Raw genomic sequence first — 27,851 nt, forward strand, 5'->3', positions numbered from 1 at the left:
AATAATTTTCTTAAAAAATACAATTATATTAAATAAAAAAATGTGATATATTTTGTATAATTAATTCAATTTATCTACTAAATTTTTTAAAATAGACAGAGTATAATTTAAGATAAATGTTTAATGTCTTTAAAATACTAATACTTTGCGATGAGGTTAATTCTAACTAATAAATTAACATCACCACATCTAGCCGATTTTGTGTCTCAAATATAATTATTTTTAAAAATAATTTTAAACTTTACCACAAGTCAGTCATATCAGTGTTGGCTCAAATTTTAATCATAAATATGCAAACATGTCACATACAAATCGAACCTAATCATTTTTCTTGCCTAATGTTCCGAAAACATCCACCTTTTAGATCCTTTTTAGTTTACCCAATATTATAATATCACCAATTATATCCAAATTCACACCTTCAGATTTTAATTGCACCTTCAATTTTTAATTTTAGACGATTTTATCATGCAAAAATACTAAATTTAAGGGTATAATCAATAACCTTTCCACTCTAAAAATTCAAATAAGTCTTGCATCTTTAAACTCTAATTTAAAATCTTAATTTAATTAAATCTAAATAAAAAAAATTGAAAAATTAACTCTAACTCCGTTGCGGCCTTTTCCGACTCTGCCTCCTGCCTTCCAGCCCGCCGGCCGTCTTCCTTGAGACAAATCCGATCTGGTTTTTTTACGAAGACAAATTGTTCGCGGGTTAACCCACTACTTGGCTTGCAATCAACTTTTTCATCGCGCGTCTCCTATCAGAGATATCATATTTAACCAAGTGGCTCACGTGTTAGCCAAGTAGCTCACGTGTTAGCCAAATGGGGCATCGTTTTTAGTAGGGATTGCGTTTTTGACGAAAATATTTCCGGTTAATGAACTTGTAACAATTTTTACTCATTAATAAAGTGCAATCTTGATTCTCAAAAAAAAATAGCAACAAATAAATCGTGACATGTTGCTGCTAATAAAACGTATTACGTAATTGACAATCAAATTTGCTGTAAAACGCTGCCTATAACTAACTAATGGCAGTAAACTTTAAAATTATTGCTGCCAAAATGTCTTTTGGCAGCAAAAAAAGATTATTGTTACCAAATACAGTATTTATTGTAGTGTCTCTAAATAAAAGAACGTAATTATCCGCAAAACAATAGGACTCAACCTTAAAGGGTATTGGCAAAATAAAATTAATTCCAACGTTTCATTTTTATAGCGATTTAACCCAATGTTTAAAACGTTATGAAACAAATCTCAACTTTTCTTATTTTTGTAATTTGTAGCCCCAATCAGTTTTCCGACAGTTTTGTCCTTTTTAGGTTATAAAATGCAAAAACACGAAAAAATTATGATTTTATTTAAAAAAAAAATAAAACGTTGAGATTTAATATTTCCAATACATATATTTAATATGGTTGCCACGTGTGCATAAAGTTGTAGAAAACGGTTGGGGCTACGAAGTGCAAAAATAGAAAAGGTTAGAATTTATTTCGTAACGTTTTAAATGTTGGATTTATCGCTATATATAAAAGTAAAAAGTTGGGATTTATTTTATAAATACCTTAATAATTGATTATCTCAATTTATATCTCAAAATCGTATGTTAAGCTTGGTCGAATTTCTGAATTTATATTTGAATTTGTTCTATAAAAGTCATAGATTTAGGAAAGTAAAAAAAGATGACGACGGTATTCTGCTAAAGCCCATGTAGGAAAAATATTCCTATAAGCTGAATAGTGTAACATGCAATTCCTCATGAATACTCCCATTAGTTCCTGCAACAAAATAAATTGATAGATGGTTAGTTAAGCCCCTAGAAGACGGCTAGCTATATAGCAGGATATGCAAGAAAATGGATTAAATATTTTTTCGGTTATTAAACTACACTTTCTAAAAAAGGATTGTAGATAAGTTCATTAGTTATAGGGTTAATTACATATAAAATTATGATCTTTGCGCCAAGTTTCAAAAAATAGAAATTATTCAATTAATTCTGACAGTAGTTATTTATGTGGTGCTAATATGGAAAAGTTGGATATTCACCAACCGTCGATCACATAGATAATTATTAGCCGAAATTGATTGTGCAGCCTTTTGTTATTGATAGAAAAAATAAAAATACGGCTACTAAAATATGACAATAAAATGTCGTTAATAATTTTATACAAAATATAAAGTTCAATAGTTGCAAATATATAACCTGCAAGAAAATTTTATTAGTTCGTTTATATTTACTCGAAGCAATAACATACCTGTTGAGGATAATCGCCGAGCTCAGTTTGTGAATTGATCAGTAACTTTGCAGCACGATGTAATTGGGTAGGATCTCTCTTACCCTATTACCAAAAAAAATTCATTGTTTGAACTTTGAAATTGGGAGGCGAGGTTAGAGAAAATTAATAATACTTATAATTATTACCAATTCTTGAAATAATTTTTTTTTTCTTCTATTTTAAAAATTGGAACCTCTAAAAGTGTTTCAGTTATTTAATATACAAATATCATAAGATAATAATTATTTTTAAAATTTAAAGAGAGAATAATAATATTAGACCATAATTAGTGGTTATATTTATCCTAAAGAGAATGAAGAAACAAAATAATATTATAGGAAGAGATCGGGTATTAGATAATTTAATTGTAAACATAAGGTTCAATGATGTCGAAAAGTTAAAACATATTGATTTGTATAAATCTATTAAAAACTTTTAAAATTTATAAATCTACCTCAATTAGATAATTTAAATACAAGTTTATTTAATTTTTTTAATCAATTTTAATTATCTCAATGGATATTGTACTATGGTAAAAGATTGACACAACTAAATTATTTAGAAAAAGATTGAACCGTTTGACCATAAAATTATTAAATTGAAATTTACAATTTAAAAATTTTGAAAAACGTTTTTTAAAAAAATGAAAATGTTTGATTTTTTATCATTAAGTCTAAATAAAAATTACCTACCTGACCACCAAAAATTAGTCCCATCATAGCCAGTGCAGTTTGCACCAAGTTTGAGCGATCCACTTCGGAAGAAATATATACCTATCATAAAATGAGTCGTCAAAATTCGCACCCAATGGAACTAAAATTAGCAACCATTTTGTTTATTTATTTATTAAGAGTAATGATTCTAAAATAAGAGTTTCAGGTATAGCAATTATTTTATTTATAAGCTCATGTAAATATATTAATCAAGAAATAGTCTGATTAGTATTTATCATTTTACGAGAATTGTAAAAGAAGTCCAAATTCTAATAATCTCTTCACAACTATATTAACTTATTTAAATAAAAGTTTATCATTTTTACGGTGAATATAAAGCAACGAGATGCTTACGTAGTTCACGGAAATTTATTCGGCTTCAAATAAAAGAAAAAGCAAAAGCAAAAATTACCTTATTAGGGCAAGAAAGGTAACTTTCTCCCCATCCACCATCTGGTTTTTGTGATTTAAGTAGAAAATCAACTCCTCTTTGTATAGTTGAACAATTTTCATAGGTCTTGCCAGCGGCTGCTAATCCTCCAAGTCCAAACCAGGTACCATATATGAAGCATATTCCCCAATTCCCATACCTAAGTGCCACATTAAATATTTGTTATTACTAATGTCATAAATAATTAAATTATTTTAGTAGAATAGTGACATTTAAATGAAACTCTCCGATCGAATTATAATAATATGAAGTACGTAAAAATCGAGCGTATCGTACCATGAACCATCCGGCTTTTGGATATCCTCAAGAAACTGTACAGCTTTTGTTATGAAATTTTCAATTTCTTTCTTTCTATGACCAGGATACAACTTTTTAAATAGAACTAAAGCCTGGATTGATGAAGATGTGCACTCCACATACCTGGATCATTATATCTCATTTACTATCTCTTGACTTGGAATTCAAAAAATTACATAAAATAAAATGTAAGGACTAAATCTTACTGATGTTCGATTACTAGATCTTCAAGAAATTCCACAGGATTGAGCCACTAATTGAGACATAAATTTTTTTTAATCATGATTGAAAAGATTTAATTTGAAGTAAATTTTTTTACTTAGATTTCTTTTACTCATACCTCCAGCCATAAATTTGCTCTTGCTGGTTCCCAGGCTGATACTCCACCATTTTCACTCTGAAATTATATTATAAGGTTTAGCTACTATGAATTATAAATAAAATCAAAATGCATTTATATAGGAGTTGCTATTTAATTTAGTGGTACAAATTAATCCATACCTGAAGAGAAAGTATGAGATTGACAGCATCATACATCTTCTCTGGTTCCATTTTCTCACCCACAATTTCAGAGGGCATCATTGAGAAAAGTAGACAACACTATGACACATGAAAAAAACGCGATTTAGCCTATATGAGCTCTTTTTGAGCCAGTGTAAACAGTTTTAAAAATGTTTACAGAAACATAAAACTCGAAAAACAATTGTGCAATATGATATATGAGTATTACCTTCAAACTTTCTGCAGTACAATCAGAGACTTGCCACCCATGATCCTTATCAGAAAAAGTCCATGACCCTTTTGAAATATGTCGAAACATTCTTTTAAAGTCGCCGGAAGGATTCTCAGTGACCTTCCAAATTGTAGATAGTATCAGAAATTGAATGTCAAGAAAATACTATATAATAAAATTATGAAATAAACAAAATTACAAAAAAGTTAAAAAAGGAAATGAACCTGAGAATTTTTTAAGAAGCTGTGTCCTTCCTTGAGTGTAGGTCCTATTTCATCAGATAGATTGCTAGCAATCAGAGCTTGGAGGACAAGGCTTGTATCCCATACTTGACTACCAAAACTCTGCAAATAATTCAATTTTTTTCTAACTTTTGAAATTCCTTCTTGATTGTTCATCCGGTAAAAATAATAGTAGAAAAGTAAAATAATTTTTTCTATCAATTACCGTTTTATAAAATGTATTTCGAAAATAATTTAGACTGTCTCTGTAAATTTTACAAATTGACACAAATATATCCAAAGCGGATCTGGTTCGACGTGGATTAGCTACGTGGATTTATTTTATTGGTTTAGCTAAGATACAGAAACTTCAACTCACTTTAATTATATTGCGGTTTGGATATAATTATCTTAATTTATAAAATTGACGGATCAAACTGTCTATGTATTAATAATATATCTAATAAGAGAGTTATGGATAAAATATATATTTTTCTTAGTAGAAGTATGTACAAACCTGCATTTTTATTCCATCTTCTCCAAGCCATATGTAATCTGCTATCCTTGCAAGATGCTTCTTAAAAGCATCCCCATTAGGATCTTCCACCCAACAAGTGAGCATGTTTAAGGGCTAGATAATTTCATCAAGAACAAAATGATTATTTAATTTCAGCAATTTTAATCCTATTTTAAAAATTAGCAATAATCTTAGTTTAATTTCACTAATTTAATAATTTGACGTATATATTTAGTGATCTTAATGATTAATTAAAAACATTATAATTTTTAAAAAAATATTTTTCTTTATTTTCATAATACTATATGCATGACTTTTAAAAAATTAATTTTTGATCGCTTTATGTCACATACCAATGATGTCAATTACTAAAATTAAAATATAATTAGTGTCAACTTTTAAAATTAGGATTAAATTACCAAAATTAAAAAATTAGTTAAATTAATTAGTAAAAAGTCAAAAAAAATGAGTCTTTGTATCCATTAGGCTTTTTCTTCTTTTTCCGCCATAATATTTGTACCTTTTCAACACATCCGATAGTAATATATCGACTGTTTTCATCTTCATAATGAATGTGATCCATAGTTATTTTGAGAGCCTTCTCTCTCAATTTATTAAGAGGCCATCGAGTAAGAATCGGCTCGCTGAACATGTAAAGAGCATCCCACATCAATATTTGTATCAAAGTATGAGGGTAGTGATTATCCTCCTACAACAACAAGATCAAAATATTACATTATTTATCCATCTAAAACAACTAATTAAATGCATTGCTTATAATTTTATTACAAGAAAAATAAATGCATTTCACCTTTGCGCATAAATGGCGGACGCTCTTCCAATTGATCTTATTATAAGGTTTATCATAAATTTCTTCTCTGATTTGCAAAATGAGGGGCGTAATTGGACCGACAAATCTCTTACCGTATAAGTATGACATTGGCATGTATGTGAGTCGACAATAGCAAAACATTTTTGCTGCATCAATATATTATAAATGATGATCAGAATTGCTCATAAATTTTAAGCAAAGAAGACTAAAATACGGAGAGGGATGGGTAAGAAAACCTGGATGCATTGGCAAAATTTGTGGAAATAGCCAAAACTCTGGTGGCATAGGGTTGCTTCCATCCCATTCATACACACCAAGTATCTGAAAGTCAAAGCATTCAAACAAAAACTACTCAATATCAAAAGGATTATGAGAAAAAGAAATGAAATTTTGTGTATTTTTATGAGAAGTTTTAAAGAATGTGATTATATTAAAAGCGTGTAAAGTCGGTGAACTTTAATGACATTAACCCTATAATTTACTTACATATTTTTGAAAAAAAAAATACTTACAGATAGCCATGTTTTCCCCCAAGAGCTTATGGCAGTTGCAGTACCATGATCAAGAATCCATTTTCTTCCTCTTTCGCATGCATTATCTATACCACCATTTAGTCCTTCACCAAGTAAGCGCATGCATATATAATTCAGAACTGTACAGAACATTGTGCTGTGACCTTCTATGTGCAATCCCCATCCACCATCTTCATTCTATTTACACTCACATTTCATTACTCAAATTATCAAATCAAGAATAGGACTGACATTAATTAGGCTATTATATTCATGATGGTGAATATATAAATAACTCATTAGTAAATATATATACCTGATGGCAATATATGTAACGTAAGATTTCTTTGCGATGCTCTGAAGAGAATACCGTATTAAGATGACCTGTAATGTAAAGACAAAACACCTGCATTTCGGGTACAATTATTAAAATAAACGGTTGATTAGGAAAATTGCAACAATATACATAGGCATAGCAAAAAATCAGTATAAATCCTATTCTAACCAAATCAAACTGAGATTTATATAATTTGATTTGATTAAAATAATTAGAAATTATTGATTTATATGTGAATAAGTAAACTGTTAGTTTTTCATTTTGAACTGGTTTTTATCATTGGTGAATCAAATCGGAAAAGCGAACTTCAAAATAAATATATCTATATAGAGGTGGTCATGGGCCAGGTTGAACCGTAAACAGGTTCGAAATCAATCAAATCTTGAACCGGCTTTAAATCGGCCCAGACCGGAGGGAGGTCGGGTTTGGTCCGGCTCAAAATGTTTTGGACCTGAACTGTCTAGTTCCGTTTTCAAGACGTATATTTTTTAAAATATACACTTTAAATTATTTATTGTTTATGTATATATATATATATAGATTAAATTATCAATTTATCATACTATATTTGTTATCATATATACAACTATAAATATATACAATATTGTTTATTTGTTTTTAAATTTGTTATTCCTTTTAAATACAAGCTTTTAATTTTATTTTAATATATTTTATAAAAATATATGACTATTTCTACCATATATAAATAATTAATTATCAAAATTTATAGTATATAAATGGATTTTCTAATTTTAAATATAATTAATTTATTAAAAATAATATAATAATAATTTAATTTTGAATATTTAAATTTAATTCTTATAAAATATATTCCTTCAATTTATCAAATTGGTCAACACCGAAACCGTGACCAGCTGGTTCAAAATCGTCTTGGAACCACCATCCAAAGGGAGGGAGGTTCAGAGTCGGTTCAAATGTTGTTTGAATCATGAATAAATAATACATAAACGAATCAAAACAAACCTACCCAATAAATAATTAAACTTCAGCTAATTAAATTAGAATTTTATAGAAATATTTACTGTTGTTTGATTATTATAAACTAGATTGATTTTATTTTAATATATTTTAACTAAATATAGATCAGAAATTGAAATAGAAAATTAAGTGTGACAACTTACCAGCGGAGGAAAATAGAACATTGGGCCAGCATTTTCTGCGCACCAATGGCCATCACGGGCTTGTAAGCCCGAAAACAAGTGGACTGTCCTTCTTAAAGCGGTTGTTGCAGCTTCATCTGTAATTTCCTCGCCATCTCCAATTTCCACTTTTCGAATTGTTTGTTTGAACTTTTTCTCCCTCATAAACTGTGTTCATTAACATTTTAAAAATAAAAAAATTAGAAAAACTGTTTTATTATTTCATATTTGAGTAGATAAATTAGTAATGTTTAATTTTTGTAAATTAATTTAATTTTTTCTATAATTTTATGAAAAATATATTAATTTTATTAGTGGTATGGTATATATTTTAATTTATATATTAAATGAATTTTTTTAATTTTTTTATCATTTTCAAAAAAAAATTATGATTTTAAACAATATTTTTAAGACAATAATCAATAAAAATGAACAAATAGTAATGTAAACTTTTATTTTTTAGAATAATTCTTCTACAATAGGTTATACGGAATTTATTAGATTAAAATTCTAGTATATCTAATTATTCAGTATATGATTACAACATAAATATCACGGGTAGGACTACATAACGGTAAATTATCTTATTCAACTTTAATATATTTAAAATATATTTAACATTGAAATATAAAATATCTAGTTGAATTGAATAACTTCGTATTGGTTAATTTAAAGCAATAAATAATATTTGGTGCAATTTTTTTTTTTTTTTGAGAAGTGGTGCAATTAATGTCATATGGAAACAATGAGAGAATTTTGGATATTTAGTTGCTGGCTTGTAGTCTGTCGGCAAATGCCACTAAAATTGGCTTTCTTTGAGTTAAAAACAAAAATAAAATTCGAGTATTAAAAATAATAGAGAATTAAAAGCATTTGTTGGTGTTGTTTTATAATGGCCAACTTATCTTAAAGACCCTATATTTTCAAAACTTTATTTATCTAATCCTTTTTTACATTTATGACTATTCAGTCCACCTACTTAATTTGTTTGAATTTAGAAGTCCTTTTTTAAAAGAAAAATGAGCGTGCATTACATTCACCGTGAAACGCGTGTGAGCTGAATTTAAAACGTCCAACTAACTTAACATGTTGGTAAAATAGGCTAAATCATTAAAATTTAGGAGGGATCAAATAATTAAAAAAATTATACGGAAAACTGATTGAATATTTTTTTTAAAAGGAACCAAATAAATGAAAATTTATAAATATATGGGTCATTTATTAATTTTAACGCTAAAATTATTAATTATTTAGCGGCGACTGAGCCACATACTCATAAGTCATAACATATCCGTCTATAAAAAAAGTCTATTAAATCAATTCTATTACTAAATAAAAAAATCTTGAAGAGGGACTAAATGATTAAAAAGTTGAAAATAGAGATGGTTTTGGATAGGTTTAAGTGGAAAATTAAAAGCAAAGTTTGGTGTTGTTTTATGTAGTAATCAAAGCGTTGCTTACCAATTTATGAGACGGCCACCACACATGTGATGGAACTATTCCTAGTACTCTCACATTTCATGGCTTCTCTAACTTTCAGCTCTAAAGTCAATAACCAATAATTAGTGGCAGTACTTTTTATGAAACATTTATTTTTATAATCATAGTATTTTTATTCATTTAATTCTTTTATTTAGAGAATTACCGACGGAAATTTTTTGATTTAACGACGGATTTTAGCATTTTACCAACGAAAAATTTAATTTACCAACAGATTTCAGCCTTTAACGACGAAAAAATCCGTTGCTAAAATGCAGTTTTCTAGTAGTGAATTTTAGATTAAAAAAAATACTACTCCTTTTCAAAAAATTAAATATACTCTTAGATTAATAATTTTACTTTTATATTTTTATATTATATTAAATGTGCCATATCTTCGAAAACATTATTTCTAAATAGGTCAGTTGAAAAATATTTAAAAAATAAATATAAATTAAATTATGAATAGATGGAGATAGGAGGAGTATATAATAAATATATACAGGCGTTTTAAATTTCAATTTAGGGGGTAGTAAAAAATTTAGCAACACCAAATCATCTAAATGAAACATCTCTATAACAAAAACATCCAATTATGTATGAATAATTATTTTATTTAGTTGGCTCGGAATTGTATAAATTATAGTAATAATATGAAATCAAAAGAAACACTCAATTAAAAAAAAACTATGTCCCAATTTGATAAGTCTAATTTCAAAATGTTTTTATTTCAAATTATTTGCAATATATACCCTCTGTAATTCGTAAACTATATTAGAAAGAAATCAAAAGTATTAAAAGACAGAAAGTTATCATTATATTAAATAAAAGTTAATATTGTCTTTTATAAATTAATTTATTTTATTTAAATTAATTGAATTTACTAATGTTTAATTTTTATCTTCACTTACCTATAATTTAAATAGAAAAATAACATTTATTTTGTCACATTTTAAAAATTTTATTTTATTTTACATAAACAATAAAAAAGCATTAATTATTATCTTTTTTTTGTTTTACTCTTATTAATAATAATTAAAATTTCCATATAATTTTTTCAAGGTAATTTCAAAAAGAATAAAACAAATTAATGTAAAATTCGTTTAGAAACATATATAAGAATTTTAAAATAAAACATCTCAAAATAAAATATAAAACTTAAAAATAGGATGCATAGAGTATGTGAAGTGCGGTTTTAATATCATCACGAATCGATACATTTATTATTCCTCTATCCTTAACTAATTAAATATATAAATATCATCAGTAATTTTTGCACTAATATATTAATTAGAAAGTAGAAGTATTGTAAAAAAAATCAAGACTGTGTGACCACCAATTTATATCTAACTAAATAAAAATAAATATATGTGATACATATTTTTTAAACAAACTAAGTCTGCATATATTGAAAATTGAATAAATAAATTACACTTGGACTAGCAAATAAAGAATCGAACGATTTTTACAATTCAATCGGTTAAATAATTTCTAATTCTCATAATTTTTTTTGGTTCGAAGAGGTTAGTTTTTTTTTTTTTAATTTTTAGGAAAGAATCAAATCGAAATGACCTTTCTTTCTTGATCGATCTGATTAAACCGACCAAAGCGGATTTGATTCTTAAAATATGTTGTCTAAAACGAATATTTGATTGTAAGACGTTAAAATTAAATGTATATAACATAATATAATATAATTATTTAAATTGTATTCAAATATTATATATAATCTAAATTTATATTGTAAAGTGATTATGTTATATTATATTTAATTAAGGTGAGCCAAGTATAATTTAAATTACTAAAGTTAACTTAAAAATTGATTGAATTGTCCAAATTTAATAATATTACTTTTTTTACTCTATTGGTGTATCATTTCTTGAATAACCACAATATATTTTAAATTCCGACTATCGGAGTCAAAGCTAATTAAGCTGAAACTAAGGAACTCTGTCTTTGCATATGATCCAAAACCTCTTTTACAAGAATTTAAACACTTAATTTGCCTCTTAGACCAATATGCATATATTGATTAAATTAATTAACTTAAAAAATATAAAAATTTGAAAGGAAACTGAGCCAGTGAAGAAAAAGCACCTGAAATTGCCAAAGAAGGTCAGAACTTGGCTTGACATGAAATCGGTTATTCCAGTAATTCCGGCGAGCTTCTTCAACCTCCGCTCGTTCTTCAGGCGAGCCGGCTTCAGGATCAAACTCCCATGTTTGTCTTCCTAGAAAATTATTTGTACTGAAAACATAAGGATTATTCCCTCCTTCTGCTATCTTTAGCCTCCACATTGCTTCCTATTCTTTATGTTTCTATTTGATTAATAACCTTAAAGTGGTTTGTTAGATATTCATGCATGCAACTCCTTATATATAGATTTACATTCAAATTATTTCCTCCATTTCTTTCTAATTGATAATAAATTTGTGTTTTATTGGCTAAATTATATATATGTGTCCTCAAACTTTAGTCATTTAGTCACTAGCACACTCAAACTTTTCTATTTTCTCTTCTCAAAAAATTATAATTATTTATACATGTTAATCATTTTATTGAATTTTTCAATATTTTAAAGTAATTTTACTTTAGATTAAACATGTGAAAATTTTCTTTTGAAATGTAAATCATTTTATAATAATTTAAACTCATACAATTATTTATTTTTAAATACTATTAATTAAAAAATAAGTTTAGTTAATTTTTTAATGAATTTTTTAAATTATTTATTAAAACATTATTCCTTTCGATCCCTAATATTTATCGCTTTGAGCTATTTCAAAATAATGAATATGCCTCAATTTATGTTTGTCCATTCTTTTGGTCTGATTAATAGAAATTAAATTTTTTCAAAAAAATATTTTTTAACACTTTTAAACGATAGATATTATGGATCCTTTTTTTTTAAAGCACCACAAATATTAAGAGGGGTGAAAATTAGCTAATTTAGCTCATTCATAAATTATGAAGAAGTTGTCCGCGGTCGTCTTTGTGAGAACATGCATCAATCATGAGAAGTTGCGCGCAAGTTTAAATCATAATATTACAATTAAAGAAATACCAGAATTATCACAAATTTGATGCGGTTCATTAGAAGGGGTGCTTTAAAATTCGAGTAATAACATAAAATTGTGTTTAAAAAACTGATATGGATACAACAAAACACAAGAGTTTCAATCCTTTACATATTTTTACTTAGTTAATCAAATATTCATATTAGTCTGTTTTTGCATGCAGATTAGTTAGTTTATTTATTTTTATTGAATAACACAAGCATGGATTTATAATAGCTTCTATTCAAAATTATTGTATCCCAAATCAAATTTTCTTAATTCTTGCTTATATTCTTTAACTATGCTTTCTATCATGTTTCTTATGCTGAATTACTTATGTTTTGTTAAATTTCATAGTCTGAAATATCATGAGTAGTATGGGTTATAATAATATAAAGGCTTAATCACCAAATAACCCCTCACCTTTTAGCCATTTTTCAGTTGCACCCTGACGTTGCAATTTTGTCAGTTGCACCCTAATTCGCACCTTTGGATTTCAATTCCACCCTCAAAATCAAATTGGACTCTTTTTCACTCGGAAAAAATTCATAAAAATCCTTATAAAGTACTCGTCTGAATTCTTTTCCACACAAAAAGTTAAAAATTGATCACTTATTTTAACTTTTTTCAAATGGAAAAGAGATTAATTTAGTACTTGAGGGTGGAATTGAAAACCAAAGGTGCGAATTAGGGTGCAACAGACAAAATTGCAACGTCGGGGTGCATTTGAAAAGGGGCTAAAAGGTGGGGGTTTTTTGGTGATTAAGCCTAATCTAAATGAACTTTAATAATTTATTTTTCTTTATTCATACAATTCTTCTTATTAATCTTAATTCAAGTAGGTGACTATTAATTACTCGATAATCGATTAATAAACGTGACAATAACATGTCATAAGAGCGAAGTAACCTCACTCAGGCAGGAAATCGCTAAATCAAGTCATTAGGGAGACCCGGGCCGAGATAGTATAAAAACACGGTAATAGCATTAAAAAGAACATGAAAACAACTTGAATTAATCAGGGTATCTCGGCATACAGGAGAACCGAAGAAGGCCAGAACGCATTATAAAATGAAGGCTCAGACATACTATATACCGAGATAACAATCGAATTCTAACAACCTTCTGGGACCACAGACTATTTGGCACACGAAGAATGTTCCTTGCATATATTTTTTTTTTTGATAATTGGGGAGGGGGAGCGCTTGTGGGAGGAATCGAACCCACGACCTAACAGTTTGCTGCCAGCGCTTAAACCATTTGAGCTATAACTCGTTGGTAATGTTCCTTGCATATTGCAATTGCGAATCTGGAACGTCACTCGGGAAGCAATAAAAAGCTGCTACATCCACTAACTGAAAAGTGGGGAGCGAAGTAGAGAAAGAATCCACACATCAGGTTTGTACGGGGAAAACCTATAAAAAGCTCCTTATGTGCAAACCCTAAAAATAATTCTTTTTTCACCAATACTCTTTTCTTTCTTTCCTTCTTCTTTTCCAACTAAAACTGACTTGAGCGACGAAGCGAATGCCAGTGTTCTCCACCGGTATTCGACCTGACCTCTGTCTTCGTTTGTCCTTTCCAGGTTAGAGTTTTAGAGTTCATAGATCGGTATGTCGGCAGTGATTTATCAGGAATTAAAATTAATTGATCGGAAGAGCTAATAAGGACATGATTACAAAACATGAGTCATGCCACTATATTTGTCTTATGTGTGCTATGTGGATAACTAAATCTTAATGATTATATTACAAATTGCTGATTATCTTTTATTATCTAGTAAATGTGGCGACATAATAATTTGGGGTGTCGGGTTATAATCAATAAGCTAATATCGTCTAGAAATAGAGAGTTAGTAAATTAAATATGTCCTCCATGATATAAAAAAATCAAAATTGATTGATATGAACTATACATCAGCCTAGTTAAAATCATACGAAATTAATATTTTAAATTGTTTGTTATTATTGTTTTATCCTCTAGTAGTTTTATGTTTGGCTTAGTCATTGAAAAATATTTCACTTTTTTTATTTTTTTCGTTTATAGTCCAAGCTCGTTAATTTTTTAGTCCATTTTTCAATTTTCAATTTCAAATATAGTCATTTATTTCATGCAGTGGAAAAATGTTCAAATATAAACTTCATGTTTTGATTGTTCATGGTAAAAAGGTAAATTGGAACAATATGAAGCAATGTGAAAAGCATATTTGGACTTTTGCCCATTCTAATTTGAACAAATAGCTACAATTGAAACTAAAATTTAAAAAATAGGATAAAATTAACGATTTTGAAAGTTAGACTATAAAAAAGTCAAAAAATGAAATATTTTGGATGATTAAGTCTTTTTGTTCTCATAATTTCAAATAAACACAAATGCAACTATCGATTGCTTAATAATAGTTTGGTCAATCTTTTGATACAAAATTCAGTTCTCGTAAAATCCATATTTTACTCATCATTATATTATTTATTTGTAATATTGTACATTTGTAATTTTATACATCAATTTTTTGGCGCATCTTTTAGGAGATTGATATCTATATCTATAAAATTTAACTAGGCATTTTTATTTTCTGTTTTAGTATCTTTTTCTATTATTTTGGTTTTTGTATTTTTAATGTGTAGATCTTTTTATTAAATCTGTCATTTTAAAAAAAAAATTAAGAATGTTCATAAAAAAATTAAATCTATCATTTTTGTTTTGCTTGACTATTTATTTCTTTTTTTTTTGTCCATGTCTTTTTTTTATAAAAGCATAACTATTAGGTTTAAATGCACAAAAAAAAAATCACAAGCTTTCGCGTATTTTGCATATTTAACATAAATTTTTAGTTTTTGCAAAAAAGTATATGAACTTTCTAATTTTTGCAATTAAGACACCGACACTGTTTTAGATATAAAACGGCACCATTTTGGGTGTAAAATGGCAGTATCATTGTTTAAAGAAAATACAAATGTCCTGCTTGGCTCACCTATCATTAGGACCGACGAGGGACAATAACTTTTCATTAATGATTAAAGTAATTTGTATAATGTGTCACTAAATTATTAGTTTGCATATCAACACAAATATGCATGGGATCAAGCAAAAGTAATGTTGTGTCTTCTTATGAGAGCATCTGTCCTTTCTCGTGATAGTTTGTTTATAGGAGTGAATTAAAAATTCTGGTTCATACAACCGAAAATTTATTATATTACCTATACATTCAAAATATTGCTGAAGAATGTGGTTGTGTTATAACTATTTTTTCTTTTTTAAAAGTGTTTACTCTATAAAATTATAAAATTTTAATTTTATAGAATAACTATTTTATAAATTAAAATAAAAAATAATTATTTTACACGGAATAAGTAAACATTCCTTAAAAACTATGTAAGAAAACAATATTTGACTCATGTTTTTTCACCATTTAATTGTTGTAAACAATTTCTGTATATATCAAGAGGATTGGAAATTTGAAATAGCTATGCAAACACATGAAATAAGTTATGCGAACTTGTTATATTCTTCTAATTTGATCATCAAATTTGATTTTATAAGGATATATAAATTTCTTATCAATTTAAATTGATTTAGTATTTTCATAATTATTTTATATTTATGTAATAATAGGATGTAATTTTAAAAAATAAATATGTAGACTGGTAGTGCTCTGCCTTTTGGATTTAATAATTGAGTGAGCTTTGTCTTTTATAACTAAGGATAATTCAACGAGATTTGTTTTGTTGAGAAAAAATAATAACTCAATAAAATTTAATATCAAGTATCAACTGTATTTTAAGGTGCATCCTCCATGAAAGTAACAACCATTGCAGAGCTGAAGTTGTGGCTTGCATTGATACTTAGGAAAGTTAATTTTAATGACACATTGTGTCAATGATCATCAAATTTTAGAGTGTCATTTATTGAGTGAGATTTTCCCACGTATCTAAAAATGGCATAACGTATATTTGAATTTTATTATTAATTTTTTTTTAAAAAAAAAAAAAATTAGTCCCTTCACTATGATACTTATATAAAAATATTAATTAACAATGTCAATTCAGACAAAAAAAACAATTAACAAACTTAATTTTATAAAAATAAAAGTAGACAGGCCCAATATTAAAAGTTAATGGCAAAACGAATTTTTTTTTTTTAAGATTGGGATTCCCTCTTGTTCAAATGAACATGCTAGGTCATGTTCACTAATCCACATCATTCATTATAAAATGAATAGTGTAAATTAATTTAACTAAATTTGGATTTTTTTTATCTATACCATTCATTTTGAAATAAATGGTGTATATTTAGTGAACATGACCCCTCATTTTCAAATGAACATGAGAGAATCTCAATCCTTTTTTTTTTATTCTGGTTACGCTAATGACAATAGAGTACATGCACTTTATATGATGCTGGATCTAATTAATAAAGAATTAATTGTATAGAAATTTGATGTTAACAAATAAAATTAAAAAAAATTGACAGTATAGAGATTCAAATATATATTTTGCCTATAATAATCAATATGATGTTGAATCGTGTGACACCTATTCTTAATTAATCCGATTTAATCATCAGTTGAATCATTTAAATAAAATAAAAAACAGTCCCCACCGGCATTACCAGTTGTCGTTCCTCCAATGGCTGACATTTAAATAAGATTTAAATGCACTAAAAATTACCAACTTCCGCATATTTTTAGTATTTAACATGAACTTTTAATCTTGACATATAAATACATAAGCTTTTAAAATTTTGCAATAATAATACCAACACCGTTTTTAGTGTAAAACGGCGCCGTTTTGGAAGAAAACGACACCGTTTTGGATAGAAAACGGCACTGTTTTAAATGAAAAAACGCAAACGTGATACATAATTGTAATATTAAAAAATTCATGTTAAATATGTCAAAATTAGAAATTCAAGTTAAATACAAAAAATACATGAAAGTTTATACTTTTTGATGCATTTAAGCCTTTAAATAGTCATCAATTGAATCATTTAAATCATAATTTAAATCATCAGTTGAATCTTTTAAATAAAATAAAGGGTGAAATGCTGAGCTGGATTCTCTTCTTGAACCCCTAGCCCTTAATCCAGCTGAGAATTTCACCCCTTTCAGTTTATGTATTTTGGATCGAATTAATTAGGAGTTTGTCAGAGCGGTTATTTCTGATCTTGTATAAATAGAGAGTTAAGCTTAAACTATCTCTTTAAGCTTTGTAATCTGACTTTGATTAATGAGAAAAATATTATTTTCTCGTTAGGTTTGTAATATGTGTTAGATTTTATATTAAAATCAACTGGTGTTAAGTGAAGATATACAACCAATATTTAAACACATGTTTCATTCACACTACAATCAATATAGGATATTTCCACTTCAATACTGCCCTCACATGTAGAGTGTCCAGACCGAGCAACCAACCCCCCTCACATATCTCACGTGAGCGGGGGCATATTTAAATTGTGTGAATGAATAAGACTTTGATATCAACTTAGATTCCTCCTAAAACCAATTAGTGTTAAGTGAAAATATCCAACTAATATTTAAACACATGTCTCATTCACACACACATGTTGTTCATCAGAGTTTTAACTGGACTATCTGTAAAGATATTTGGTATTTCACCACGCTCTTTGACTACTGCAATTTCATTTATATTAATAGGAAGGAGAATTCTGAAACTCAAAGATTAGCTCAAGAAGCTAAAGCAAATTTTATTTCTATGTTGCGATCAAACGTTTAATGTTATATCTCATTTCCTTATCTTTCTTTTCTATCTTTGAAAAAAAAAGTCTTTTTTTAGGTATTAATAAAATACTCTTTTAGTCCTTAGAATTATTTTAATAATATAATTTGAAAGTTATATAAACCGAGTGTAATAGAGTTTTGAGTTTTGAGTAATATTCTCATTTGTGCTTCTTATTTTATTTAGTGGATTTTACTTCTTTTTCGCCCGTGGATGTAGGCTTACACCGAACCACGTAAATCGATTGTGTCTATTTTATTTTTCTATTTTGTCATCTATATTTCTGAATAAATATTTTTTCGCATCAATAATCCTAACATTAACCATTTTATAAAATATATGAAATATAATTTGAACATTGCGGTTTGTCCATTTTGTAAATTGGACAATTATATCCAAGTCTCAAATTGTACCTATTTTGAAGATATAGTTTTATATGTTTTTTTTATTTAATAAATAATTAGTTTATACGATTGATTTTTAATTTTAGTTTAAAAAGAGTTCAAATGAGGATTATATGCAAAAAAATAGATTTATTTGTCTATAATTAGCGGACTAAAATATTATTCAAACTAATCGCGGGTATAGATAAGCATTTTACCTTTCTTTTACCTTTGATTTGTCTTTTCTTACATAGAAAAATCTATAAAAAGATCAAATTATATTATTTCAATAACATTAAAATTTAAATTTGAGTTTAAATCACAAAAAATGTTAAACAAATTGAAAACATGTTATAAGTGTTTTACCGTTGTATAGTAATTTACAAATATAGGTAGGGAATCCTGCTTGGCTTAGCTATTAATTAGCACCGACGATCAACAACAACTTTTCATTAATTATTAAAGTCAGTTGTAAATTGTGTCTTTAGATTATCACTAGATTATTTGTTCCAATATAGTATGTCCTTTCTCGTGACAGTTTGTTTAAAAAAGTGATTTAAAATTTCCGATAGGACTGATCATTCAACCGAAAATTCATTGTATAATTACAAATAGTAATGCGGTTTTCTGATCTAAATGGGATTCCATATTCAAATTATATTTAGTTAAAGAGTCGTTTAAAATTTGAGAACAAAAATTTAACTTTTAAAATAAATTTATCTAACTCGAGTGAATATCAGTATGACAAACATACTTGTTTATAGTTGGAATACGTCGAGAACGCTTTATATATTATGTATTCAAGAAAATATTGCAAAAAATGTGATTGTATGTAACACACCATCTCATACGTACTTTTTTTAAAAAAAAACCTTTATTAGTGTACAATGAATTTCTCACTTATATTTTTAGTATTTTACATATAACCGATAAAAGTTATATACAAAAATTATAGCTCAAATGATATAAACGGTAAGCAACAATCTGCTAAATTGTAGGTTCTATTCCTTTCATAAACGCTCGCTCTCTCTCTCTCATTATAAAAAATAAAAATCAATATATATCTTATTATTTAAACTACATTTGAAATCCATAAATAAATTGTTTTTTATAAAAATTGCAAAATTGTATTTTAGAAATTGTTTGAAACTTTATTATAAATGTCTTTTAAAAATGGTTACTAAAGTGCGTTTTAGAAACTGTATGTTTAAAACTACTTTTTTAGAAATCATATAAAACTATTTGAAACCATTGGAATTTATAGGAAACTATATGAAAATATCTTTAGCAACCATTTTATAACTATTTTTGTAAACTATTGAAAAATATAATTTTAGAAGTTATTAGAAATTGTTTGAAATATTTGAAACTGTTTGAAACTATTGGATACCGTTTGAAACTATTTTTTTAAGGACCGTTAAAAATCATTTGAAAACATTGGATATTGTTTGAAAGTGTTGGAAATTGTTAAAAATGTTTTTTTAGGGATTGTTTTGGACTGTTTTGGAACTGTGTTTATAAACTATTGAAAAATATTATTTTAGAAGCTATTGGAAACTATTTGAAATGTTTTAAAACTGTTGAAAATCGTTTGAAACTATTTTTTTTAGAAACCATTTAAAACTCTTTGAAACCATTGAAAATTGTTTGTAATTTGTTGGAAAGTGTTGGCCACAGATGTTTTTAGAAACTATTTAAAATTATTGTATAAATGTTTTTTTGAAACGGTTGTAAACTTGTGTTTCATAAACCTCTTGAAACTGTTTTAAACTGTTTTTAATATATATTTAATTAGAAAAAAAAAATCAATAGTTTGCCATTTGTTCTTTTTCTTTTTGGATAAATTGATGATCGTTGAATCTGAATTTGAAGCAAAACTTGAAGCGATTTGATTACGAACTAAAAATTTGAACGGATTTGAAACTAGATTTGAAACACAGCCCTCTGCTTTGGTTGCCTTATTCTCGTTTGTTCCCAGACATTTTCATATAATTTTTTGCAAAAGAATTCATTAGCGAGCGATGACTTAAAAATATGTTCTCGTCCGTTACTTGGAGAATGGATTTCCCCAGAATACCGTCTTCGGTTGGCAATACAATTTTAAGAAGTGATGATAGAATTAGAAAAATCAATTTGTTGAGAATGAATTTTTCCAGAATGCCGTCTTCGGTTGGCAATAAAATTTTAAGAAGTGATGATAGAATTAGAAAAATTAATTTGCTAAATTGTTATGAGCTGAAGATTTTAAAGAAAAAGAATTTGAATATTTTGAAGAAGAAAAAGAAGAAAATATCAATTTAATATTTGATTTGAATACATTTAAACTATCTCTCTAAGTGTAATATGACTTCGATCCAATATCTGTGAAATTTGAATTGCCTTCAAAATATTATTACAAAATTATGCCGATTATAAGGGCGAAAGACATAATGACAATGTTTATATATTTTGATGACAGGAATCCCCAAGGAGCTCGACCATCCCATTAGAATGGAGCCCGACCACCTGGGTAAGCCTCTGGAGAGACTAGTCTCAGCATCTTACCGTCCGAACCTCCCACTTAATACGGCATTAATAGCAAACCCTATAACCTCAAGCATTGACCATAATCTGTAAAGTTTCCAGAACCAATCTAAGTCGTTGCTCTTCTCATGATCAAACTACATGTAATCTATCTGAAGAAAAAAAAAACTAGCATTCAAAGTTAAATATAACCAAGCCTTTGAATGAGCTTATTCTAAAAAAAGAGGGGAAATTAGCAGAACATTGTCATCTTTCCTGCAGAAATTATACAGAAATATTACTAAACAATCCACCTCAAATCAAGAACAGAGCAATGTGGTTACAACGGCATAATCGAGTCACTAACTCCTAGCCAAGTACTTGAAATCTGAATTGTCTCTGAGACCAAGTCTGGAAAGAACAAGGCAATACGAATCCCAGTCGGTTCTTCGGAGATACTTCAACAATTTTTTCCTATTCTGCACCATTTCTTGAAGGCCCTTTCGCGAGTGTTTATCCTAAATCATTGTACGAGAAAAACACAAATTTAACAATAGTACTCAAATATTCATTAGAGAGAAACCTTGTATACGACTAGGATAAATGATTTTCCGGAAACATCAAAATAACTAGACACTTAGCTCCAAAATCAACATCAAACCTAGCAGCAAGGATAAAGTATTTAAATAGGTACTTAAAGAATAACTGAAATACTTAACTAATATTGGTTCAGAAAAAGAAATACTAACTAGTATAAGAGAAGAGATATACTTAGCTCCAAATTTTACCTTTTTATGCAGAACTGAAGACAGATGCTTTATCTTAGTAGTAAGTTGTGCCACTGCAAAGCAATTAACAAAGGCACATTAATAATTTATGTCAGCAGTTGTTGCAATTGGACAATGGACTACACAAATAGAAACCGTGCATGCAAGAAGAGAAGTTCCCATTCTTAATCCTTCAAGAACGCCATTCTTGTCAAAACGATAATAAACAGAAACAGCTAAGATGGTATTTTTTTTTTTTCATATTCTGGAAAAAGGTTGATGAAGAGTGAAAATTAACAACTTGTTCTGTTCTTACTTTCTCCTTGACAAAAAGTATTGACAAATATAGTAACACAAATAAACGGAGAAATGAGATGACTAAGAACAAGGGTACAAAAGCCACTCAATCTCCCATTTTCTTAACTACGAGAACATTCCTCAATCCTTGTTCCTGAAGAGATCCCCATTTTATTTTAAAATAATTTCTTGTTAGAACCTTATTAATTTTAAATATGTTGCATTTAAAAGCACAATCTTACCAAATTACTAGTTGTACTTTTCTATTTTACAGCTTAATTCTAAAGTAACTATGCTTTTTATAGGTGTGTGTATCTCTCCAGGTGTGTCTCTCCAGGTGTGTATCTCTTCGGGTCCCAATCTGATTAGGATAGGAATCCCTGAGGACAAAGTATATACTCCCCTATCCACCTCGTCACGGAGGGACAGGAAAATAAGGACTTCCAGCCACATTGACATAGTATGCAGTTGCCAGACTAGACTAGTTCACAAACATTACAAACACAGTATTGACTACAGTTTACTGCTGAAATGTCAGTTGAATCTTCAATTGAAATGTAAATTTAACTCATTGCAAAAACTATCTCCTACTAGAAAAAATATATATCATCATATTGTTCTCTCCTAATATTTTCCAATCACATTTCAGGTTATCTGTCTTTCGGTAAACTACAACTCTCAGGAGTCATATATCTTGCCTTCTTAAAAGCAAATTCAACTCGAAAAAAAAAAAAAAAAAAAACCTCTTCCAAGTAGATTTATCCATCTCCCCAGACATACTGCTCTACAGCTTTTTAAACCTAATGCTGAAACTTCACGAGATTAGGTTCTTTCTCTTGCAGGAGTGACAGTAGCAATGGGTTAAAAATACAGCAATCCTATAATACTACACCACGCAAGGAAGAGGGGAGAAAAGCCTCAAATAATGTCCCTAAAAGCTGGCAAAAACAGTTCATTTTTTCCCTAGGTGACGGTTTATTGTACTTCACCCGTTTCAGTTGAATGCAAACATGGAAGCGAAATTTGCAAAACTAAAAATAAAATCTCAGTGAAATTTTTCAGAAATAGCCAAGAGAGTGCATTAAAAACAAGAAAATATAATATATGAATCTTGTGATAGATAACCAACGATGTTCTCTCAAGAGTCGAGCCGCAACCCAAAATGTTGCTCCTTTCAACAAAGCACAAATAATAGTAAAACCAAAATAGAAGGCCTTTACCTTGAACACGTGCCGATCCACAATCAGACTCTGACATTTTAAATTCTTCTCTAACTTTAGATAGTTCAATTTTCAGTTTCTCAGCAGATGACATGTTATCAGGATGAAAATACTGCATAACACATAGCAAGACATCAGCATATGAGGTCAGTAAACATTAACTGTGAGTTTATGACAAATGGAAATAAATTTGCTTGAAGAGTACAATTAAAGTTCAAATTACTAGTATTCCTTTAAAAAAAATTATCAGAAAATATACAGATGAAAATATAATGTGCCAACAAAATCTTTAATAAAATTTTCAAAACATAAAAGCAAGTCAAATAGAACTTTAATTTTCCTGGTGAATATAAGCACAAGCGAAATTCAAGTAAAATGCACAAAAAGTCGAAGTTTGATTAACACGAACTCAGTCCTAAGCAAATTAAACCAAGATTCTAATAAGATGAAAATGAGAAGGATCCATCATTATATTTCAAAGTCTTTCCTAAAGGCAGGAATAATAAATATATAAATAGGTATATGTAGATATATAAAGCGACTGAGAACAAAATCAGCGAACAGTTGCCTTGAAGCATAAAGACCTATAGAATTTAAGGCAAGCTCATTCCATAAAGATAACTACAAAACAATATGCCATTGGTCTAGCATACTAAAACATGAAAATGCATGAACATTGAAGTATGGCAAATATTAACTCCATGTTGCATGAAACTGCAACCTTATGAGATCTCAAGCTACTAGATAAGCAAAGTCGAAACAGTTCAGAAGAAAGCTTAAACTTACCTTTTCAACTAACTCATCCTTTGGAGGATACAACATGTAACTTGGAGTTGAACTCAGCGGACTCAAGAGAAATCTTTGGGCTGAAAAATCAGTAAACTAAACATCACATTTACAATCTCATAAAGCACGCAAAAGCATACCCAGCATGAACTAGCAGTAATCCATTCTGTAAAATGAAAACCTCAACAGGCCAATTTTAACAACGCTGGCTTATCATTCAAAGTACACAAAATCCTTTCTCAAACTCACTAAGTTAGGTCCCCGAAAATTTTATAATGAGATTACAGTCAATTCGTCATTTTATCCAAACACACCACAGTTCAGCTTCTTAAAAGATAAAGTTAATGGGGTAGGTGAACTCCACCTAACAATTAGAAGAACTGAAGAAGCATAAAATAAAGGTTCAAGTGTCAAACACTTTCAGGGTCATTCATCTATGAAATACTATCCAAAACTCCTATAATATTGTTTAGAGATCATCAATGAGCAGGGTAGGTTAACAGCATGTAGAGAAACAAATATTTATGAAGTCCCTAATTACTCCTATTCCAAATTCAATACAAATGAACAGCAATATCAACAAATAGAGCATTGCATAAAGATATCATTTTTCTTCCTTTATATTACCATTCTGACTCTTCTTCTTAGAATTCTGCGACTTGTTAATGGAGATTATGGTGTCTCTCAAATTATTAAATGAAAGACTACCAAATCTTGATTGAGCATCTTTCTCCTCAATTTCCTTTAACTTCTTCAACCTCCCACTCAACTCCTCCAAAGAAAACCACCCTTTTTCGCCTTCCTTCACTTCCGGCCGTAAACTCCTCAACTTCTCCCCCAATTCCTTATGCTTATACGCCGTCCACGTACTCGTTCCCCCTTGCTCCTTCCCAAAACCCGAAAACGGCAAATTACTCCCCGGCCTCATTGACTCGCTCTGTTTACGCATTTTCAATGTATCCTTCAATGCGGACAAGGCATCAACTCCGCCACCTCTGCCACCGCCTGCATTCGGGTTATGCGGAATTTGTCTCAAACTCTCTCTAATTGCATCAAATGAAGAAACCCTCGAAACCGGGCTGCTCGATTCGCTCTCCGATTTAGCAGCCATATTTCGTTTATAGAGCTCATGAAATGAAATTTGTTGTTGATTGGATGATAATGGCGGTGAATTTGCATTGGGTAATGACACCGAATCATTAGGGGAAGGAGCGGCTGATCGGCGGCGAAACTCGGCGAGATTTTTTTTAATTTCGGCGATGGAAATTTGAGAAGTGGGTTGTGAAATTGAAGGGTTATTGTAAGTGGGTTTTGCTATAGGAGGTCTGTTTTGAGGCTGTTGTTGCTTGAGGCTGAGTTTTAGGTCACTGAAGTAAGTAGAAAATGAGGGTTGTTCTGGTTGCTGCGGCGGTGGTTGTGGTTCTTGTTGCGGTGGTGATTCGGTGGCATTGTCGTTCGGAGATGAGGTGGAGAATAGGTGGATGAGAGATGGGTTAGTGAGGGATCTGTGTTTGGGTCTGGTGAGATAGAGAGCCATGGGTACTGAACTGTTATTAGGGTTTGATGAAGAAGAGGGAATTGGGTTTAGTGATGGATTTGAGATATGAACCGGGTTTCGTGTACTGAACCGGGTTTGAGAAGGTCGTCATTGACTTTTTTTTATCAAAGATAATTGGCCAAATGTCGTAGAAAAGCCAAACCTTTTATAAAAGTTTCACAAAAGTTCTGATCTTTCAATTTTTTCGATTTTGACCAAAAATATATTATTTGGTTTCAATTGTGATCAACTCTCAATTTGATTTCAATTTGCCTATATGGCGCCTGCATAGCATGCACATATATTGAAAGGTCGGGACTTTTGTGGAATTAAATAATTCATTTTTGGCCAAAATCGAAAAAATTGAAAGGTGGGACTTTTGTGAAACCAAGTAATCAATTTTTGGCCAATCAACAAAATTGAAAGGTCGGGACTTTTGTGAAAGGTTTGACCTTTTTACGACATTTGGCCAAGATAATTTTCATTGATGAAAGAAACCACTACTAAGTCTCAAAATGAGAATATTTGCACTTTATACCTCAACACGAAAAAGTTATAGAAAATACCTCGTATTTTTTTAGATTTATGTTTCTACTCTAGGTATTAAAATATTTATGATTTTACTCCGTTATCATCTGGTTATCATAAACACCTATGTAATTTATTTATTTCGTAGGTTATCATACAATTATCATAACCTTATCATACTTCATTATCATCTAATTATCATACTGCAGTGTTATGATAACGACATGATAATATAGTGATACTGACATGATAATCAGATATTGTTTTATCATAACATAGTCATAAATATTATCATAACATTATCATTTAGGTACCATAAATATTATCATCTCGGTATCATATGATAATATTATGATAACGATATGATAATCAAATATTATTTTCTCTAGAAAATCATTTTTTTCTTGCAGTGTTATGATAACAACATGATAATATAGTGATACTCATATGATAATCAGACGTTGTCTTTTAAAAAAAATCATTTTTTCTGCAGTGCTATGATAATGTTATGATAATGCAGTGATACTCATATGATAATCAGATGCTATTTTTTGTGCAGAAAATCGTTTTTTGTACAGAAAATTGTTTTTTTCATGCATATTTTTAGATCTAAAATTGATAAAATCAAAGAGTAATTTATTTAGATATAAAAGTCAATATAAATCGTAATTATCACAACGAATTTAAAAAAAACTAAAATCGAATATGAAAAGAACGGCGGAGTGACGGTTGAGTAATTGCGTGACGACCACCAATGAAGGAACGGCGAAGAAGAAGAGAAGAAATAAAGAAGAAGATAAAAAATTGGCGAAGTAAAGCCAAACAGAGAAGAAGAAGAAGAAGAAGAAGAAGAAGAAGGAGAAGAAGAAGAAGAAGAAGAAGAGAGGAGAGAAAAAAAAGAGAGAGAAAAGAAAATAATGACAGTTGTCATTAGTTGTCACTTGAGAGTAAAAAATTATGATTAGAGTCAAATAATGATAAAAACACGAGATACTAGAGAGTCGGGGTTGGTAAGAAACCGCCACCCTTGCTTTGCAAGAAGAGTAAGATTGAAATTCACCAAATCTCGAAAGCCCTAGCCCCAAATCTCCTTCCTAGTACACATATGCTTCCACGAGACTCAATGCATCCGCCATTCTCTCATTATTTTGGCCCCACCAAAAGTTTGAGATAATCCTATTAATATCCTTATAAAGTCTTTTTGGAAGCAGAAAACACGTCATATAGAAAATCGGCACCGCCGTCGCCACACTTTTAATAAGGTCTCTCCCGCCATAAGATAAAAGGATTTCCTTCCACCACGCAACTTTCTGACGTACTTTGGAGTATATTTCCTTAAAGGTTTCTACTTTTGACTTACTGGCAACCGCTCGTAGGCCTAAGTACTTATCCTGCCCGCCCATATTGTTAATGTTCAGCTTATTCGCTATGCGATCTCAAATATATTCATTTTTTTATAGGAATGGACTCATCAAGCGGAAAACAAAGTGCTACTGTGCCTAATG

General features: G+C 29.1%; 2 protein-coding genes across 2 annotated transcripts; both read right to left on the reverse strand.

Annotated features, from left to right (window-relative positions):
• Nucleotides 1-1,609: 1,609 nt before the first annotated feature.
• Nucleotides 1,610-11,894, reverse strand: LOC126680802 (lupeol synthase-like). Its single transcript, XM_050375999.2, has 18 exons — nt 11,629-11,894; nt 8,035-8,220; nt 6,872-6,961; nt 6,556-6,753; nt 6,280-6,364; nt 6,023-6,189; nt 5,732-5,920; nt 5,212-5,325; nt 4,698-4,817; nt 4,471-4,593; nt 4,242-4,340; nt 4,081-4,137; nt 3,947-3,993; nt 3,720-3,863; nt 3,405-3,582; nt 2,972-3,052; nt 2,259-2,342; nt 1,610-1,781 (listed from the first exon to the last, which is right to left on the reverse strand). Exons 1-18 carry the CDS (start codon nt 11,827-11,829, stop codon nt 1,668-1,670), a joined length of 2,277 nt encoding a protein of 758 aa, XP_050231956.1. The 5' UTR covers nt 11,830-11,894; the 3' UTR covers nt 1,610-1,667.
• A 9,519-nt stretch (nt 11,895-21,413) lies between these two features.
• LOC126682246 (uncharacterized) lies at nt 21,414-25,889 on the reverse strand. Its single transcript, XM_050377850.2, has 5 exons — nt 24,909-25,889; nt 24,282-24,361; nt 23,496-23,607; nt 22,000-22,052; nt 21,414-21,729 (listed from the first exon to the last, which is right to left on the reverse strand). Exons 1-5 carry the CDS (start codon nt 25,816-25,818, stop codon nt 21,574-21,576), a joined length of 1,311 nt encoding a protein of 436 aa, XP_050233807.1. The 5' UTR covers nt 25,819-25,889; the 3' UTR covers nt 21,414-21,573.
• Between the last annotated feature and the right edge of the window lie 1,962 nt (nt 25,890-27,851).

Source organism: Mercurialis annua, linkage group LG5, assembly GCF_937616625.2.
Source record: "Mercurialis annua linkage group LG5, ddMerAnnu1.2, whole genome shotgun sequence".
NCBI classification, from domain to species: Eukaryota; Viridiplantae; Streptophyta; class Magnoliopsida; order Malpighiales; family Euphorbiaceae; genus Mercurialis; species Mercurialis annua.

Coding starts and splice junctions, on each gene's coding strand:
- LOC126682246 (XM_050377850.2), bottom strand. CDS start 25,818: ATGGCTCTCTATCTCACCAGACCCAAACACAGATCCCTCACTAACCCA. Junction 24,362..24,908: donor TAAGAAGAAGAGTCAGAATG/GTAATATAAAGG, acceptor CTGATTTTTCAG/CCCAAAGATTTCTCTTGAGT. Junction 22,053..23,495: donor TGGATCGGCACGTGTTCAAG/GTAAAGGCCTTC, acceptor ATTGCTTTGCAG/TGGCACAACTTACTACTAAG.
- LOC126680802 (XM_050375999.2), bottom strand. CDS start 11,829: ATGTGGAGGCTAAAGATAGCAGAAGGAGGGAATAATCCTTATGTTTTC. Junction 6,190..6,279: donor AATTTTGCCAATGCATCCAG/GTTTTCTTACCC, acceptor ATATTGATGCAG/CAAAAATGTTTTGCTATTGT. Junction 5,921..6,022: donor TCCGCCATTTATGCGCAAAG/GTGAAATGCATT, acceptor TTGTTGTTGTAG/GAGGATAATCACTACCCTCA.